Here is a 13,349-nt window from a genome sequence, read left to right as displayed (position 1 = left end):
TGCTCAATATTTTTGAATTATAATTATTTATTTATTTAAAACATTTTAAACATTTAAACAAACAATTTATCAATAAAAGAAACATATTTCATAAATTAGTGAGTGTAATTACTGTTTAAAAATTTGTAAGATTATATCAAAATATTCTTAATTATATGTTTATTTTAAATAAACTAGCTTATTCAACTTATTAATATATATGCCTCACTTAATTGATATATATAAAAAAATAAAATATAGATTTTTATTTTATTTTACAAACCAACTAATATTGTCTACATTAATATCTGAAATATTATTATTATAAGTAAATGTGATAATTTACCTTAAATAAAAAAATTATTTAATCATAAAGTACATCCATCCTAAATGATTTTTTTTTAAGTATATACCTTTTTTTATATTAGTATAAGAATATTTAAAACCTGAAAATAAAGAATTAGTTTAAATGATTTATTTGTTTAATAAATAAATTAATTAGTGATATTTATGTTTAGATTTTTAAATAAAATAACAAAATATAAAATTTTACAATTTATAAAATAATTTATTTCAAAATAATTCAATTTATTTAATTAAATTGTTTTATTTTTGTATTTAGTGGTATTTACTTAATTTTTAAAAAAATACCTATTCATTTTAAATGTAATCAAATTTCTATTTATTATTTATCCTAAGCCTTAAGGATTTCCATAAGATAATTGCAGATTACTTTTTTGGAGGCTACTATACTTTTTAATATTTAATTATTAATTTTTATAAAATTATTTTAATTTTATCTCTAAGCATCCAAAAGTAAAAGAAAACTATAATAAATGTTATATTTAATATAAAGAATGTAATAAACGTCCTCTCCTAATTTTCATATTAGCCCAAATTACTAATCATACCAAAGTTAATTGTTATTAATATCGAAAAAAATATGTCCAAATAATTGTAGTAAAGCCTCTTATAAGGATAAACTAATTTTAAATAATTTAAATATTTTAAATGTAAAATTATAAATAATAAAATTACAATATAGCTATGACAGAGTTAAAGAAAGATACAAAGCACATAGTATCGAACCCTTCAATTAAATAGATAGATAGAAAAAATTATCTATAATAATTACAAGTAATTTCATCCCTATTATGTAAAATTACCACCAAAAGCGTTTGTAGAAATAGCTAAAAATGCTTGTTATCTATTTTTTTTTTCTGGTTATTTAATTTTCTTTAATCAGAAGCAAAAAAACGAAAATTATAAACATGATCTAAAAACATAAGCAAGGAATTAGCAGAGACTTCATTAATAGGACATGTTAGTTATCACATTCAATATTTGGAAATTAGTTAACATACAACTTATCTTCTACTGAGTCACAAAACATCTTTATTTATTTTTTAGACAGAAATAAATTAAAATTAATTTAGAAACTAAGAATTAATTAATTACCATCTTTAAAGTTGAATCTATTGAATAAGTATATAAATGAATGGTAAAGTAAATCAAAACAGAGAAGCATACTAAAGTTTCTTTTTTTTTCAATATTTTAAAGCAAACCAAAGAAATTATGCAAATCAACAAATTCAATATCAATAGAATAACTATCCTAAAATAAAAGTAAAGTATATTATCGTCATTGAATAAACTAATTTAAGAAAATATGCAGTCAAATAACTTTAGAACAATTTCAGATGGATTTCCCAGACCTTTTAAAATTTACTTGAACCATACAGGTAAATAAATCATATTATTCATACAGACTGTTAATTGAGCAGTATAATTTAATAGAATATTCATAATTATAAAAAACCTCTCATCAAATCTAAAATGAATCTTTAAAACTTCAAATATTTTTTTAATCTTTAAATAATCCATTAGTTAACATATTTTTTTAGCCATGCATATAAACAATATAATATTTATTAGTAATATTATACAATCTACTGCTTTACTAGCATTGAATTCTCCACACCTTTTCAATTCAAAAATATTAAATAAAGTTTAAAAATTATTTTTTTATTTACTTTGTGCAAGTGTAAATAGCTGATTGATAAAATCTTTGATTCCAATATTTACCAAATAAATCGCAGTCCATGCATAATGGGCCAATATTTCCTAATTTTTTATTAAATTTTATTGATAAAAGGAATATGGATAAACTCTTTTTACCTTCAATACAATATCGGTTTACATCTGAATATTTGTTGAATTCAAATTATCTATCAATATCTCCAACACATTAGAAATATCCATAACATCCGATAAAGTTATAACTATTATTTTAGGATCTCCACATACCTTAAGGCAAGTAAATATTTTTATTTTCACATATGAATTCCTATGGACATTTATAACATTTATCTCCATCATTTAAATTAAACATAAATTGTGGGCAGTTATTACATTTATCTTTTTTTAAATAATCACTAAAATGTTATGTGCCTTAAGGACACTTTTAAACTATATTTATTACTATTTCAAAAAATATATCAGTTTCTATTTTAATCACCTCACCATCTAGTCCATAAACAGGGTACTTAGCATATTCTGAGTAGATAAGCAACTTTATTCTTTTTCCTAGTCTTCCAAAAACTTAAATTTTATCTGTTATATTAAATATACCACTTCTCTATGAGATTGATTATTAATTAATATAATAATCCTCACCTTAAACTACAATATTTAAAGTAATTTCTTTGTTAAGAATTGTTATTGGCTAATCTTCACTATTTACTAATTGTAATAAAATCTCATCCTAATTTTATAAAATTTATTTTATTTATTTTTCTAATTTACTGTAAAAATTCTTAGTTATTATGATAAAATAAATATAAATATTTTTTATAAATATAAGAAATTTTTGACATTTTCAAAAATTAACCTTTAAAAAAGTTTTAATATCTTAATGAAGATATACAGTAAATTAAAATATTATTGAAATTAATTATTAGAATATAAAAAAATTTAAATGTAATACCTGAAAATATCCACTTATGTGTTTGTCTATATTCATTGAATTTTTGAGAACTTATTTATTCTTTATTCCAATAAAATTAACTGCAAACTAAAGAAGGTTGTTGTTATAAAGTTTTGCTTTATTTCCTTTTAGTTAATTGTTGTACTATTAATATATAGGAAGATTTTATATTTAATAAAAGCTACTCCCTATTTTCGCTACATTATTTAAAAAGATATTTTTAATTAAATGAATTTTTTAGATTTAATCTGACTTAATATTCAAATCGGATACAACAGCACCTCCATAGCCTGCTGCATTGTTTTCTTAAAACAAGCATCTAATTAAGTAAAATATAGAATCAGAAACTAAAATAGAACCTCCGTTGTTTAAAGCAGAGTTATTTATAAATGTAGTATTGTAGATAGTTTAATTTTAATCAGATCTTCTAATGATATATTCTTAATTAAAATTAATTGGTAGGAATCTAAAGTTATTTCCTTATATTATGGTTTAAAATTGTTAAGAAATAGAAAGAGCTCCTCCATTATAAGCAGTGTTTAACTTTAAAACACTATCAATTATTAGTATATGATTTGAAACAGCTCTTATATTTCCTTATAAGCATCTGACACAAGTATTATTTTGATATGTTAACTGGTTAATTTTTATTGAATTTGAAAAAATATAAACAAATGAATCTAAATCATCATTTGGCTTATTAAGTGTAAATTATTAATTATCGTTTATTGAATCAAGAAACATTTAAAAACTGCCAATATATGATAAGCGAATTAAGTGCTTATTTGATGTAAATTAATTTATTCTATTTTAAATTAATGACAATTAATTTATGTTTTCAAAGAAAAGTAAACCTTGAAAAATTAGCTATATTTTATCATCAACTTAATTTATATTAGGAGCTTTTTCTGCTGTGTAATTATTTTGTAACAAATGCACCTAATAAAAACCTTATAAATAGAAAAGACTGGGAGAATTATAAATTGGAAGCACAATTTTTTCTATCTAGCTCATTAATTTTTGTATAAATTCATATTAATATAAAGTCTAAGTTTATTAGATCATAATAATGTTTTGCATAAATTACTAACTAGAATAAAAGTTACTTCCTTCTTATGAATAGTTATTTATGAATTGTGATTTTTACAAATTCAAGTAAAATTTTCTCTTGTTTGGAGAAACATACAAGGCTCCTCCTCTTAAATAAGCAAAATTATTTTAAAAAAGGCATTAGACAATATTGATGGTTACTCCATAATTATATTGAACTTGGTTAATATAAATTGCACCTCCATTTGAGTTTTTAGGATCTTTTTATGAAAAACTCCAATTTTCTGTAAAATTGGTCTAAGAAATATAAATGCTTGCCATCTCTAAAGCTTACCAGTAAATTCCTCCTCCCTGAAGAGATAACCCACCGCTAAATAAAGAGCTTTAAATTTTAAGTTCTCTGCATTGTATTTAAGCTAAGCCCCCTAAAATGGGGCTTCCAGCTAACTGTAATTTATTATAGTTATTCGATTTAATGACAAAATTAGATGATTATATCGAAACTGAGATTGCCTGAATATAAAATAGATTATGGTTAGGATGATTATCGGCATTTGTCAAATAAGCGTTAGTAATTTCAATCTAGCCTAATGGGTTCTTACAATTAATCACAGAAGATAAAAAGTTATCTGACTATTGAAATATAAAAATAGTTTAATATAATTTTATAAAAATATAACATACTTGACTTTCTATTGCAGGTTAGTTGACATTCAAAGCCTGTATTAAATTGAATTTAGCGATTCCATAAGACAAAGAGATCTAGGCAGCACTAAATATGTGAATGTTGAGCTTAACACTTGCTTATTTTCTTAAAACTATCTAATTAAAATTTATGATGCTAAATATTGCTTTGAATGCTGATAGGTTAAGGTTGTTTGTAGCTAATTAACTGACAATGAGTAGTATCTCATCTGCAATAATTTAGTTAAATGTAACATTTTTTAATTATACTTAATAAATTATATCTTGAATATTAATTAAATTTTGTGAAGAGCTTGAGATTAATTTATTTCCAAAACTCAAAGACTAAACAGATACTTTATTCACACTAGTTACTTGAATGAAAGTTATTAATTCCTTTTCATCAACTATACCATTATTTAAAATGAGAGAGTTGATCTATTTAAATTTGAATAAATATAAATTATAATTTTAGCTGTAAGTGTTTTGTGAAATGTTAAAATTAGTTATATTCACATCAGTTTTGAATCTACCATTTTAGTAAAAAAATATCTATTCATAGCTGCTTATTGTATTGTTAAATAATAAAAATTAATTAAGATTTATAGAAGTTTAATCTATAAAGTCTTATATAGGAGAAAATTAAATAATATGTGTTTTCTCAAAGATATTTGACTGTATTGTGACATTATTTGCATTAATTGTATTGACACTAAACAAAGAATTTTTTATCTTTTTATTTAGATTTAACTTGCTAGTTGAGTTAATAAATATAAAGTCTTGAAGATAAAAGTAATTAAATCTCTCCCCAATCAATATTTAAGATTGAGTTAAAATTGTAGTGTTCTGAAAATAAAAGTGTGTTATATTGAGAGTGCTAGTCAAGTCATCACCTTAGAAGTTATTTGAGAAAATCTATGATTGATTCTCTAAAACTCCATGCTAAAATGTGAAATTATAAATCTCCAAAGTGCTTCGACTGCTTATTGATATGAACTTAGATTTTGATAAGAAATCTGAATATAATATTGATACATTCGTGAGGTTATATGTCAAATATGTTGTTATAAACGATGAGAAAACGTTTATAAGTGTTTATTATTAAAAACTACAATTTCTCAAATACGTATTATTCATTAAAAAAGTGCCATTAAAATTTTAAAAACTTAGTTACAGCTAATTATAAAATTAGCGTTAACATGTGAATTTAACATTCTAGAATTCAATATATTTTAAATATTCATCCTCAACATTAAAACCAAATTAACTATCTAAATTTTTTGGTATCAGATTAAAATTTTAAATCTTGAAAAAGCTAAATCCTCTAAAAATTGCAATATTTTATTAATAAAGAATATAATCGGATTATTAATCGTTCTGAAAGGCATTTAATGTTATAGAAATATTTTATACTGATGGAATCTTATCTTTTAATTTTGTAGTAAAATTTAAAGCATTTATCTAAGTGCAATTTCTAGAAGGATCAACAAAATTAATTATAAAATTAATATATCTCAGCTAAAGTTCATTATAATAAACCAACGCCATATCAAAATCGGACTCATTAATAATTAATTGATCTAAATCAGTTGTTTTAACTTTATATAAATTGTATGGCTCATCAATAGTACCTTTACCAAAAGGTTCATTCGCAGTACCACAAATAGCAAAAATCTCTGTTTTTTTCTTGAAATAGCATCCATTGTCTTCTTTTAAGCAGTAAATGCATCTTTTCCTAAATTTATCATATCTTATTTCATATTTTTGCATTTCTGGTTAAGTATTAGGCAGTTATTACTTACAAGAATAACAGTTAATTTTGTATAAGTTCAATGGATCTGAAGCAAGGTTAATTTAGTTATCTTCACATGTTTCACAACTAATATAATTAATATAAAATTTATTTAAATTTTATTAAGATAAAATGTAATGTTGAAATTAAGAATGAGTTTAAAGATAATTAAATTTAATGTAAAAAATTTCAAAAATTAGAATTTTAAAATCTTTTTATTTATTTAAATAAATATAGCTAATTTTGAATTAATTATAAATTAAAAAGTTTTTACTTTAACAGAGTTGATATTTATTTTACACAATATTTAAATAAAAAGTTTGAAAATATTTAATAATAAAAAAACTAAAAGAAAGAATAATAAATAATTTTACAGAAGAGGACATATTTAGCAATTCTTTTATTCAGAATTAAAAGTTACCATTTACTAGAAGTTATTTAAATAATTAGTACCAAAATGAAGTTAAGATATAAAACTTTAAATTGGTTCTATTAGCTAAAAAAGCTTATTGTAATTGCAAGATAAACATAAAGGGATATCATTTTAATTTATGCAATTTTAACAATAATTCCCACATTAAGGAGTTAAACAATATTATTATGTAAAGTCAATAGTATAGCCATAATAACATTCTATACATTTCATCTTAATATTAAAAATACTTTTGTAATTTAGTCTCTGGCTTAAATTAAGATTCAGTGTACCTTAAGGATTATTGATAAGATAATCAGTGAAATTAATTCTTTTATTGTCAATATATCCCTCTTCGTAGCATTTTAAACAACCTGGTTGGCAAGGTAAACAACCAAAAATACTTGGTATTTACCCATTGATCTTGCATTTTTTACATTAGTAAATCTATAAATCTGTATAGCACTCTTCGCATTAATAAATCTGAATTTATTTAAAAAATTAAAAAGAAAATGTCTACTCAGTTATACGTTTTTAAAATAATTAATTTACTTAATTTTTACATTTATTATTTTAATCACAAGCTAGATAGGAGTTAATTTAAGCAGATACACCATTTTAACAATAATTTATTGTAGTTTTTTCATAATCATTTTCTAACTTTTAACAATTAAATATTGTATTTATATAAAAAAAGTCAAAAAAATAACTCCTTTTAATACAAACATTTTGATATGAGCATGTATTTTCTTTACACTTTAAGCATTAATAATTATTTTCAGCATTAAAAATATCTAGATAAGTCTATAGAGATTAACCTGAATTCTTATCATATATTCCTTATTCATAACAAAGTTGTAGAACTTATGGTATTATGCAGTCTTTTTCTATAAATTTGGTTCAATATTATTTAATTTCTTTAAAAAATAATTACTGTTTGCAGACAACTAATAACCTTATAAACATTTGATGCATTTAAAAAACTAATATTCTTATTTAAAGTTTTATTTTCTATAATTTAAAAGATTTCCTGACATTTCTAATAATTTAATTTAAATTAAATTCATGGTTTTTTTAAAATTAAATATACCGAATGCGCACTCAAGACAATTAAAGCCACACTAAATACATTAACTGAAATCATGAGATATTGCATATTAAGCAATACATTACACACAAGCAAATACTGCACCAGAAAAAGAATATTTCTGATCATCTAGCAATTCTTTTGGAATATCTTCAATTAAAATTGGTTAGTTTTACTCATTAAAAATAACTTTTCCACACTTTAAACAATTCAGAGGGCATTTTTAACATTTACCCTATTCATCACTATAATACCTGTCAATACATTTATAGCAATATATTGGTTTTTTAGGGTCTGACTCACATCTTAAACATGTTTATTCACCTAAATTAATTAAAAATAAGTATAATGTATTGATTTAAATATTAAAATAATACAAGAAAATGGAGAGCTATTTTTGTATTCAACCATGAAATTAACTGGTAATCTTTTTGCTTAACTCTCACTTATATTTGCAGAAATTCCACTTGAAACAACATAATACAATAAATTAGAATAGTTTTTAGTAAATCTATAGTTTCCAATAAATTTAACTACCATCTTAGCACAGTTTTTTTTTAGTTATTTTTTTAATTACCTAAATTAAATTGATAAAAAATTATTAAGTTGTTAAGATTTAAAGTAATTTACCAGTCTTGTTCCTGAAGATTGCATTCTATACATTTAAAAAACTCATTACCATATTTTTATAATTAGGGGTCTTAGTTTAAATTATTGTAAAATTGAGTGTCACACTTAACACACACTTGATATTATGTATCTTTATCATAATACAAGAAATAATCATCAATGCACTAAGTGCACATATTAGGACCTTCACATTTTTAGCATCTTAATTAAATTAAAAGTTTTTGAATATGAGCTGATAATTAATTTTGTTAAATAATTTGAACTTTTCCTTTTTCAAAAAACATCTAATTGATTTTTAGACAATGAATTGATTTTGATACCAATAATAAAAATAATTTAATTTAAATAATTTAGAAGTTTCATAAAAATTATTATAATTTACACAAAAATAAATGATTAAATCTTCAAAGTATTTTTAATTGAATTAATTTTAATATTATAATTAAATAAAAAAAGATAAAAAATAAATTAATTAATAAGTAAGTTACCCTTCTGGACATTTTTAACTATTATTTGAGCAATCACTGTTAGGAAAGCAGTCTTCTGAAGAATATTAAATATCCAGATTAAAGAAGGGATATTAGTTATCATTTTTTTTCTGATAGCAAAACCCGTCACCTGGATTGTAATAATACTTAGGACAAAAAAAGCACTGTTTTGATGATTTTTCATCTGCAAGAGAAATACAAAAATGGTTTTTATTTATGCAAAGATTTTCTTAGTATTTATTAACTGAATTTATATCCTACAAAAAGCATTATTGGTCTTATCTAGGCTAGTAAAGACAATTGGCTTTAGAATAATTGTTAGGAATAAACTAATAATATATGCATCTATTCATTCTCTAATTTAAACAATATTTTTCTGGACACACAGAACAGGAGTAGCTATAAATTGATTAGCAAGACCCTAATTATTTATCATAATTTAAAAAAATTATTTATTTTTATTTAAATATAAATTACCATTTGCATCTTGACAATATTAATTTTCAAGGTTTATACATTTTTCTGATTAAAGGCACTAGGAAAACGGGCAATTTTTGCACTTTTTAGATTAATCAGAGGCTTAAACACATTCACCATTATCGTCAGAGCAAATAATATCATTATGTACCTTTGTACAAGCCTACACTCCTTTCTCATCTTTTTTAATACAGTATTAGCCCTTAAAGCATTTTTCCTTTTTAGAATATTTTTTGTAAGTTTAAGTTATAAAAAAAAAAAAAATTAGTTTTACAATTTCAGTTTTTGTGCTATAATCATCTTCTTTTACACATTTCTAAGATATCTTATACCTACCTAAATTATTTTAAAATTAATTATTTTTTGTAGATAAAAAAAATTTACCAACTTATGAACTTATTTTATAATCGATTTAAACGCAAAATTGCTCATTTTCTTCATCAGACTTTCCAATCAAGCAAAAGCTTATTAATTAATCAAATTTAAATCTTTTAATATTTTTATGAAATCAAATGAAATAAATTAAAAATACATTTCAAAACAACTTCCTGCTCCAAATATTCCTTTTTCATTTTCTTAAAGACATTTACTTGTTTTATTTTCCCTTCCTGGATACTCAAACGATAAAGGAATGCATCTCTAATTAAGCTAACAGTATTACTAAGCACAATATATTGACTGATCAGTATAAGCCGACTAGCAAAGTTAAGTGCTGCTCCTGGCTATGTTTATTTTTGAGTCTAAAGGAACACATTAACCCAATTTAGAAATACAATAAAAACCATCAACACAACTTATTGTTTTATCTTATAAAATAATAAAATTAAAAATTAAAGAGATTTGAAATTCATGTACCTTATTATAATTTTTAACAGTAACCATTCGCATTCTTTGCTGGAACTTGAAAACCTTTAAATTAAGTGCTTTCTAATTATAAAAGATGGCATAGGTACTGTTTCTATTTTGATCTTTATAATTTTTTAAATAAAATTTCAAATTACAGTCAAATTAAATTTACTTTGATGGGATTTAAAATATGCAATAATTCATATCTGCACACTAATCAATTCCTTATTAATTAAATCAAATTAAAATTTTAAAAATTCTTTATTTACCTAAAATTATTTTTTTAATTGATTTATTAATTTCTTTAAATCATACATTTTCCAAAAATATTTTAAATTATTTATTCTAATAATTTTTAAGAATTGTAAATATTTTATTTTTAAATTTTATTTACCAATTGTCGAAATTTAATATGAGGTAAGACACCTCTAAGTACTTTTTTCTACGCCAATATATTGTAAGCTCTAAATAAATGAACCTAACTAAATACAGTATCTCTAATTTATTTTCATTTAAAGAATACAAAAACCATATGGGCAATTTTTAATTTTTTATCCTTTTTCTTCTGTTAATTAATAGGGAAGACAAGCTGTAGTTCCTTATTCTTTAGCAAAATTAGGAAGACTTTTATCATAAGTCATATCAACGCACTTTTTTCCTAATAGACACTAGTTAGTTTTCTTACATATTTTACTTTTATTTAAATTTTTTTTTTTTTTAAATTAAAATCAATTTATAATACCTTGTAGGTGTTGGTTAGCAGTATCCATCATCATCTTGTGCAGCTGTTTAATTACTAAATGTTATTTCAGTGCATTCATATGTATAATATATCAAATCATTAAATTTATTATAAACTGGCATTTTTAGAATGCATAGACCCTCAGCACAAGTTAGCTTTTGATTATCTTACTCTATTTTATAATTGCACTATTATAATAAGAAAAATAAACAAATAAAATTTACATAAATTAATTTCAATCAATTTTTAATTTGCTCTAATACATTTTCCAATGTTATTGTCATATTAATTAAGAATTGCTCCCTATTAATAATGAAAATAAATTAAATTATTTATCGCATTTAAATTTGATACAGAAGCATTCGTATTTTAAATAGTGATAATTTCACATGATTATTAACCATCTTCCTCTAAAATACAAGTTGTGTTAGCTTCTCTAGAATAAAAACACTCTTTAAAATCTGTATTTGAATTTCCTGAGCAAGTATCATCTGACATTTTTGAAATATATTAGAAATCATCCATTAACACGCAAGAGTTATTGGAGATGCAAAATCTATTTGAAAGATATTTTAATTAATTAAAAAGGAATTTATTAATTTTACCCAAATATACACATTTCCACCAAATTATTTTTATCTGAATACACTTAATTTTCTTACACACACATAAATTATTATGTTCTGCCAACCACTAATTTATTTTAATCTTTTATTCGTACAACTTATGAGGATTAAAAAAGGCAATAATCTTTTTTCAAGGAAACCAAATCTTATTTATTATTTTTAAAATATATTTTTAGAATAAAAACTAAAAAGTTTTTTAATACTTTCATCAATTTATAATTTTTAATATGAATCTTGTAAAATGCATTCATTATTTCCATTAATTAGTGCTATTCCAATTACATTTTCAGCTTCTTCTTACAATACGCACTTGCTTTTTTAATTATTAGGATCTTTTATCAAGCAAATGCTCTTATCTAAATAACAACTCTAGATCTACCCTTCTTAATTAATTGATAAACATAATTAATTGGTATCTCTTGCTATATTATCTTTAGAATCCATAGAAATGCAAGAATCGCTTTCAAGACAAAATCTAATTAATTAATTTATTTATTTGTTTTTATTTTTTTTCAATTAATAGATTAATTGTTTACTATGGTTTGCAACTACATTTCATGCTATTAATTCTCTAGCTTAACTTTTCTAGTGAATAATCATCTTGAATGCAGTATTAAGATTTTAGCTTGATCAGACCTATTAAAAGTATTAATAAATTCATACTTAATAAAAGATTATTAATCTTAAGTTTACTTAATGGAGATGCTAATATCAATTAATTTACATCTTATTTTTCAATACATATTAAATCCCCTATTTAGTTTTAATATATACCAATGTAGTTATCATCAATATCATTGCTTATTGTCACACACATTGTATTTAAGCTATTTTTACATACTGTACTTACCTAGTTTATTTACTTATCAAAGCATTTATCAACTTTGCTGGTTATTTCTCGATCATATAAGCACTTTTGATTTTAAGAGTCTCTGCCAACTATATCAAATGAAAACATAATGCATTTATTTACAGTTTCTGAAAAACACTCGTTATCACTACAATCCTCAGCGTAAATTTATTTTACCAAAAAAAGGTAAAATATGCAATACCTTTTCATTTAAATCTACATAATTTTTAAAGCTTTTTTTAATCTTTTTTATTTTTTTTTAATTTACTTTAAAACAACTTCTTCAATATTAAGTTCAGAAAAAAATTTATTATTAATTCCATTCAAAAATTTGTGTACACCATCTAAATAAAAACAAAGTAAACTAAATTCTGAAATAAATAAATAATTTACTCGTATAAATGTTATTACAATTAATCATGTTTCCCTTAATTAATTATTTATTAGACTCTCCTAATTTTAAATTTATCTTTACATGTACATTTGAGATAATTTATTAAAATAATAATTACATTTACAATGTTAATTTATATAATTTAATTATATATTTTATTTAATCTATCACCAATATTAATTAATTTAATTTACTATTTAACTAAACAACTATTTATCTTGTAAATTTCCCCAATATTTTCTGACACTATTTTTTGTAAAGGGAGAGTTATATTTTTATTTAAAAAATTAACAAAACTCTAAAAAT

The 13,349-nt window shown here is 22.1% G+C and overlaps 1 protein-coding gene across 1 annotated transcript; it reads right to left on the bottom strand. All coding sequences in view use genetic code 6, as the record gives it.

Annotated features, from left to right (window-relative positions):
- Positions 1 to 552: 552 nt before the first annotated feature.
- Positions 553 to 12,871, bottom strand: TTHERM_01076900 (transmembrane protein, putative; the record flags this gene model as incomplete). The annotated part of the gene is made up of 28 exons (XM_001030526.2): positions 553 to 962; positions 1,018 to 1,372; positions 1,438 to 1,960; positions 2,013 to 2,103; positions 2,158 to 2,743; positions 2,966 to 4,648; positions 4,700 to 6,578; positions 6,866 to 7,386; positions 7,456 to 7,790; positions 7,838 to 7,942; positions 7,994 to 8,314; positions 8,368 to 8,567; positions 8,621 to 8,821; positions 9,109 to 9,529; positions 9,586 to 9,802; positions 9,860 to 9,921; positions 9,970 to 10,049; positions 10,118 to 10,391; positions 10,441 to 10,553; positions 10,604 to 10,655; positions 10,826 to 11,124; positions 11,174 to 11,345; positions 11,398 to 11,476; positions 11,528 to 11,729; positions 11,779 to 11,944; positions 12,003 to 12,274; positions 12,336 to 12,435; positions 12,493 to 12,871. 28 exons carry the CDS (start codon positions 12,869 to 12,871, stop codon positions 553 to 555), a joined length of 10,098 nt encoding a protein of 3,365 aa, XP_001030526.2.
- Between the last annotated feature and the right edge of the window lie 478 nt (positions 12,872 to 13,349).

The sequence above is a fragment of the Tetrahymena thermophila genome (genome assembly GCF_000189635.1).
Source record: "Tetrahymena thermophila SB210 genomic scaffold scf_8254631, whole genome shotgun sequence".
Lineage (NCBI taxonomy): Eukaryota > Ciliophora > Oligohymenophorea > Hymenostomatida > Tetrahymenidae > Tetrahymena > Tetrahymena thermophila.
Note: the sequence above shows the minus strand (reverse complement) of the source record. Positions and strands in the feature narration are given on the sequence as shown.